General features: G+C 39.5%; 1 protein-coding gene across 1 annotated transcript in view; it reads left to right on the forward strand.

Annotated features, from left to right (window-relative positions):
• The window catches only part of txnrd2.2 (thioredoxin reductase 2, tandem duplicate 2), a 21,837-nt gene that overhangs the window by 216 nt on the left and 14,017 nt on the right, over positions 1-7,604 (forward strand). The window contains exons 2-8 of the mRNA XM_035658400.1: positions 305-370; positions 454-510; positions 624-768; positions 1,015-1,089; positions 2,444-2,522; positions 3,063-3,125; positions 3,393-3,463. Of these exons, the coding sequence (XP_035514293.1) occupies positions 305-370; positions 454-510; positions 624-768; positions 1,015-1,089; positions 2,444-2,522; positions 3,063-3,125; positions 3,393-3,463 (556 nt within the window). The remainder of the gene's footprint in view (positions 1-304; positions 371-453; positions 511-623; positions 769-1,014; positions 1,090-2,443; positions 2,523-3,062; positions 3,126-3,392; positions 3,464-7,604) is intronic.

Consider the following 7,604-nt stretch of genomic DNA (forward strand, 5'->3'; position numbering starts at 1 on the left):
CTGGTTATTTTTATCCTGTTCATTACTGTAAGTGACATTCACCTGCTGTCCTCGGCCTCAGCTCATCTCCATCTCAGCTCAACACCTTCTGTGTTAACTAATAGGTGTTTCTGGAGGTGTTGTTCTACCTACATTCAAATTGAACTGCCAGATGTGTTGATGGTGGAGTTTAGTGTGCCAGTCTCCCCAGAGGAGAGATGTTCATATACGACACAAAAGGCTTAATATGTGATGATGTGTGAATGCAACACTAACAGGTTAGTAACTTTACTGTTTACTATTCCTGATCTCATATGCTCAACAGGAAAGTATGACTATGACCTGGTGGTTATTGGTGGTGGGTCAGGAGGCCTTGCCTGTTCTAAAGAAGGTGAGATCTTTTGAAATGCATATTATGCCTTAATCTTTCTGTATGTATGATTTCTATCTAAGACATTATATCCATCATTACAGCGGCACAGGTGGGACAGAAAGTTGCTGTTTTAGATTATGTGGAGCCCTCTGTTAAAGGTAAAATATATTTTTTCCAACCTGTTGTGTAAGTGGATTTAAAAACGTCATTTTTTCCCCTGAAGATTTAAAGACGCCATTGTTAAACCCTCTGGAAATGCTTTTCCAAACAGGCACCAAGTGGGGTCTCGGTGGTACATGTGTTAATGTGGGCTGCATTCCTAAGAAGCTCATGCACCAGGCTGCTCTACTTGGCAGTGCAGTCAAAGATGCTAAGAAGTATGGCTGGCAGATCTCAGGGCCAGTCTGCCATGACTGGTAGGTCAATCAAAAGTGTTCCTAGTTTATGAGTAGCTAAATAGCACCATCTAGTGATGGAGTCACGGTAGGTGCTTTAATGGTTCCCTGATAGACAGAACAGTTAGATCAAATTATAGTTTGGCCAGATTTGAATTTGAAAGCATGAAGCATCTTTTCCTCCGTGTACTGTCAGATTGGTCAGGTCCATATATAATTATTTACTATTTTTGATGTATTATATATTACCTGTGGTGTGTGTTCCAGGGCCACCATGGCAGAGGCTGTTCAGAACCACGTCCGGTCTCTGAACTGGGGTCACAGAGTTCAGCTCCAGGACAAGTAAGTGACAACCAGCTTGTTTTATTCAGACTTATTTACTTTAATGACGTTTCATTTAATAATGAATTTAGCTGCAGTAATGTAGGCAGGGATTTTTGATTTGAGGGTTAGTTTAGCTGGCCTTAAGGAGTTTCAGTAGAGTTTTTATGGCCCATTGCATTTTAAATGTTTACACCCTGCCAGTGTCTTTTTCACAGTTATTAAATGCATGTGCAGAATACCAATTTAATCATTAATTTGATGTGGTAAACGCGCTCTCTGTCTGGCCTTTAAAATCGATCACCTCATGCAATGTACAATAAATATCATGTGTTGTCTCACTCGTCTGTCGTCTGTCGCCCTTTCCCCCTCACTGTAGCATTGTTTCTTCCATGATAAACAGAATAAACATAAGAATTAGAATAATAGAATATTAATATTGAGATGTGTTTTTTCTTCAGCGGTTTCCCATTTTTATGACTTGAAATCTTGCTGAAGGCTCTACATGTCAGTTGGATTGAGAGTCAGCGACCACATGTTGATTGAGTGGCTGGCTGGAGGGCAAACAGGTGTTAACCTCTGTGTGAATGTGCCCAAGCTTAACCTAACATGTTTTCAATCCAATGAGGTTGTTTGTTTGGACACAGCCTATTAGTAATAGTTCTTATATGAGTTAATTTCCTTTTATTAACAATTAGCCCTGAGAGGCTTTCAGAACGGCACAGAGGCATTGTTAACCACAGTGTAGTGGTGTATTAATTACAAGTATAATAAAAAGGGGCGCAGATAAAATGTTAAATGAATGTCTCAATTTTAATCAGTAATAATGCAGTTAGATTTTACTGCAAGCAATAAAGTCCTGTTGGTGTGAGTAATACTTAACAGTTAGCACATGAAAATTTGAAATAGCAGTTGTGGGCAGGGAGGTTTTGCATTGTGCATGCTCATACCAACTAATAAATTCAAAAAGGTATTTTTAAACAAATTAATTTACAATTTAAAAACCCTAATTAAATGAAGTGGAGGGCTGAAATTATGATGTAACAATTGATTTCAATTGTGAGTTTCCACGTTAGAATCAAAACAAAATATATATGTCTTGTAAAACCCCCCATGCAGTACGTCCCCATTATTGATCCAGATGCTCAGTATGTACTGATCCATAAAGAGATGTAGCTCAACATTCATTCTATATCCCCTTTCTTTCTGCCAGTGAAAAAGAAAGAATAATAACACCTGTCTTTTGAGTTAAATCTGAGTTACAGTAGATTAAATGTAGAGAATGTACAGTGAGAATTTAGCAGGAAATAAGTGAGAGAAATGATGAATGTGGTTACGAGTAAATCCACAACAGTTTATGTTTATTGTCTTACAGGAAGGTGAAGTACCTGAACCTCAAAGGAAGCCTGGTGGATGAACACACTGTTAAAGGATTAACTAAAGCAGGGAAAGAGGTGGGCTACATATTTCTTAATGAGACATTTATTTATACATCAGTCCCAAAGTGATCATTGAGTTATTGGGAATATAATCCAAAAATGTATTAATTACTTTGAAAAAAAAAAAAACCTGTTTTGTATGCTTGTTTTTATGTAGCTGATGATATAGTATATATCAAATGTGTAATATTATTCCATCGTACTCTGTGTTTGCATATAGCTCCCGTGTGTGCATATTCATAATCAAATTTAATTTTGCTAGCACTTTGTATTTTTTGTTACTTTATCAGTTCATTGTAAAATTTGCATTTAAATACATTGTATATGTTTCTTTCTGCTTCTTATGAAATTGTTAAATTGAAGTGCAAACTTTAAATTCAATCAACTTTGGAATCCTAGTTTATATGGACGCCTCTATACCTACCGAGAGTGCTAGTGATTTCAAAGTGTTTCTGTCATCATCTTAATGCAGAATACGAAAATGTTGTTGTTGTTGTTTTTTTGAGGGATCTGAACAAAGGCTCTTACTTCACATTTCCCTCCTCTCTCATACAGACGATCCTGACTGCCAAAAACATTGTAATCGCCACTGGTGGACGGCCCAAGTACCCCACAAACGTAAGTAGCATTGCAATCATCGTTCCTCCAAGATGTGTCTCTTTTTCTCTGCCAGCTCTCTGCTTGTATGGTTACCAGCTAGACAAACAAATGAGAAAACCAAAACCACTGAAGTGATTTAGAATATGGTTTGGAGGCATTACACTATGGCACACATACAAGTCTTAACACACAAAAAATACCTGATTTTAAAGAGCAAATTTTTTGCTGTGTGTTAATATTATTGATAGATCTGTTGATAGATGAGTTCTCCAACTCTTGTTATAGATCCCTGGAGCAATGGAGCACGGCATCACCAGTGACGACATCTTCTGGCTGAAGAAGTCGCCCGGGAAATCGTAAGGACGCCTTCCCACATGCCTACTTACACATACACACGTATTAAATTATATTATTATTATTATTATTATTATTATAATTAAGCAGCTAGTACCCAGTCAGTGCCCTCCACATCTGATTAAATGCTGCGGTGATGTAAAGTAAAAAGTCCTGATAATTTGGGTGATTTCTTTTTTTAGTGAACATCAACACCAATATTTTGTTACTGCTTCAGCTCCAAAATAATATCCCCCTTGAGTGCATGCTTTCTAGTACGTGTAGGATTGTTGGCGTTGCTTTCTGTACATTGAGCTACGAGGGAAACAGAACCTCGAACCTCTGCAGTATTAATGCCTTGCTCTAACAACTCACCGCACTACCTTTGCTCGCTGACACGACACGTCCCACACTGTCACGCACTGTAATCATTCATCAGTGACATGCAGTTTGTTTTTCTCCCTTCCTGTCAGCCTGTCTTCGCCTCATGATTCAGATTAGCGGCGTGCATCCTGACCTTTACAGAACAAGCCCTTTAATCCAGCCATTTAGCCGCTGTCATCACCTGGTTAATTGGTCTTTCCCCGATGTTTCCTCTTGGCACCACGTGCAGACGGTGACTAGTGGTTGTGGTATACCTGGGTTGTGGTTGTTGTTTGCCTTACGGTGACAGATAAGCGGAAATAATGATTCCGATATTTAAGCTTCATATATAGGTTGTCTGCACCTAGGGCATGGAGTTTTTAATTGTTTTTAATTATATAACTTTTTCTGTGTTGACTAATAATTAGCGGTTGAGTATTTCTCTCAGTTCGTATGCAACACTTAATTCCATTTTTTAAAAATCTTTTTGAGGGCCGTCAGTTCCTGTATAATTTTAGCTCCAAAATGTGTGGTATTCCAATGCAGTGTATGTATACTAATATGTTTGCTATTCTGGGTTTTGACCACTTGGTGGCAATACAAAATCATTTATAGTTTACAAATCAACACGAATGCACTGTAACCATCCTCAAACAATTGCCACTGTAGCATTCACCCATTCAACAACACACCTTTGTATAAATGTAGTAGAATTATCCACTCAGAAACACTTGAGCTTAGGAAGTCCTTTGATGTAAGAGTGTGATGGTTAGTGGAGTCCTCTACCTCCCTGCAGGCTGTAAGGGGTTAGCTGTGGGTTAGCATTAGCTTTAGCTTTCTCTATAAGGGCCCTTAACCACACACACTCCAGCCGGTGATGTTGTTGTGCTGCAGAGCTGTCAGCTGTGCAGGTGAGGTCCGAGAGGCTTTTTCTGCCAGCAGGGCTGGTGTGGGAGGGGGCCCAGGCGATTGATGAGTGTCTAATGGATCTTGGAGCACATACACACCTGAGTGACAGATTTGGCCCCAGGAGCCGAAGCCCAGAGCTCATCATCGTGCTATCAGGAGAAAGCAATGAGCACCTGCCAGCAGGACTGTGATACTGGTCTGAGAATAGGCCAGTACTTGAATCAGTTGGGGCAGTATGAGGGTTTGTGCTGTGGGTCTTACTCTGCTTTGTGTTGTTGCATAGTTGACAAAGATCTCACTTCCCGGGAATATCTTTCAGCAGTTTTATGGCGTCACAGATGGCTGCAGCAGTTGTAGTGAAACAAAGCATACACAGGCTCTATTTTGCATACATGCTCTCTGTGTCTGTGTAATACCATGAACAGCGTAACAGAATGTCCCACACAAGCCAACATGGTCTCAGTAGTACACTCTAGCATTGCAAAGATACACAGCAGCCCTGCCACACATATACCTCCTCCTAATTGACAGATCCATGTATCAAAATAAATAGATGTGTGAATTTGTGCTGACTGAATAGAAAAAATTCAGGTCTAAAATGTAAAAAATCTGTTGTTTAAAGTAACACTGACGGTAAACAGAGTGAGGAATGTGTTTACCTTCCTTGGAAATAGTCTAGAAAGAAAAGAGGAAGTAAAACTAGAGCAACAAGTTTATGAAATAAAAAAGTCAATATACCTTTTTTACCTCTCCTTTATAGAAAAGTGTATGAATTACACACAAAAACATGTACTTCCATAAAAATATATTAAGAACTTTTCAGGAAGTCTAGGAAAAAATAGAAAAGAGAAAACCAAGTGTTATCATCTAAGTATCAAAATAAAAGCCTCTGCTAAATCCACAAGATTTTACGGAGCTTCAAATTATTTTACCACCATTATATCACCCAAAAAGTGTCATCCACTTCAGAGAAGTAACTGCATGTGCTGTTTTTGTTTAAATACAGTATGTATTAATTGTATGCAAGATTAATATTAGTGAATAATACCACTTGCCAATCAGAGGCACCTCTGAAAACTTTAAAATTTGTTCATGGAACCAGAAACATATTTAGGCGTTTAAATGGAAAAGTGCTCATTAAGAAGAAGTTTTTCAATGCAGAGATCAGAAGAATTCCATGCATGGAACTTTTTTTTTTCCATCTAAACATTAATGGACATTACATGCATTAGTTGTTGGATTTAGAATTGAATGGTTAAAAGGTTGGCCTTTGCATAATTGTTACATTCATCAAGTCCATGTAGCTTTGGCAAGAATAAAAACCAAAACAGTGACTCAAATACATGTGACCCATGAGACTGTTGGCAAACTGAAATGCCTTAAAGGAAGTTTAAACAACCTTTAATAAATCTATCTAAGTTGGACTCCCATCAAGCCATTTCAACAAAAGCACTCATCACATTACATCCCATCACTCACTCACCATAGACAGGAGTATCCAAATCTCATGTTTATCAGTGTTGGGCCTTCTGAAGAACTACCCAAGGTTAACAGGCAGCCACAGACAGTCAATGGCAAACCTCCTTCCTCAGGAGTTGTGAGTCCATTGAAACCTTGGCTTGAGCTCCCGACCACATGCTACCACTCCACTGAGCCAAACCTCATAGTTTTATAATGTTTCTGTTTGTTGTGTGGCTCGTGTCCACTTCATATTGGAGTCCACGAGATGTTAACCACTAGACAGCCTCCCCCTTTTTTTAACTGTTTGAGGCCTGTGATTTTTTGATGTCACTTTGTTCAAGACATGGATAAAAATCTAAAAAAGTGGGGAACAGGAAAGGGATTAACATTGCCACATTTTGGTACAGCTGATAACAGGATCTGGCTTTTCCTCTGCTTTAAAATTAAATTGTTAAAGCAAAACTGTCAGATAAGATTCCCCTGAGGCCGCCTAAACAGTGTATGCATTGATTACTGTAAGATAATACAGGTATGAGTTGTCCCCTGTTCTCTTTGAATATCTGGCTGATAAACAGAATAAAGTGTATGTTTCTTAGGTTTTACACTCACTGTACTTTGATTAGGAAGGTGGATCAACTTTTTGTATGGTTGAATATATTTAGTGGTTTTCATACTTCAGAAAGTACAGAGGTGGTTAGGTAACTTTCCAAATAGTGCATAAAGGGTCTTCAGGAGCAAACGTCAGTGTCTCCATGGCCTGGCAGCTTGAGAAGCTATTCAGCCACTGATTAACAGTTGGTGCTTCAGATCTTTTAAAAGCAATATAATATTTTGGATAGGATACAAAGACCATATTCACTCTTCACGCTGTTGCTTCTGTTTCTTGACCCTTAAATATCACCATTGTTAAAAGGGTTAAGACGGGTTGTAAGGGATCTCTAGCATCAAACTTGAAAAATGTAGAGGGTGATGTAGTGATGAAAGTGTAGAATCAAGCTAAAGCTCTTTGCCTAATCTTCTTTAAGCCACCCTACAATACGTGCTAAGAGCAGCTGTGCATTACCCAGACACAGAGAAAATGGGCACCGGGGCTTTTAGTGGTTAGTGTTAGCATGGACAAGGGCAGGATGTGCCGCAGGCAGCCCGAGCTGTCAGGTGGAGCAGACTTCAGGGAAGGAGGTCTGGGTTGGAAAGGTAAAAACAAGGGAGAGAAGGGCCTCATGCATGCGGGTGATGGGCGTCACTCAGCCGGCTGATGTGTGGACTTGAGCCCTGAACATGGCACACCCCATCTGCAGGGATTAGCCTAAACACTGTCAATTAGCCCTCCTCAACGCCACTGATCTCAGGGCTGGATTAGAAGTGTGATTCACCTGGACCACACACACATACACTTGACGCTGCAAGTGCACGCACACACACACACACACA

Source organism: Morone saxatilis, unplaced genomic scaffold (assembly GCF_004916995.1).
Source record: "Morone saxatilis isolate NCDOM2014 unplaced genomic scaffold, NCSU_SB_2.0 Contig16, whole genome shotgun sequence".
NCBI classification, from domain to species: Eukaryota; Metazoa; Chordata; class Actinopteri; family Moronidae; genus Morone; species Morone saxatilis.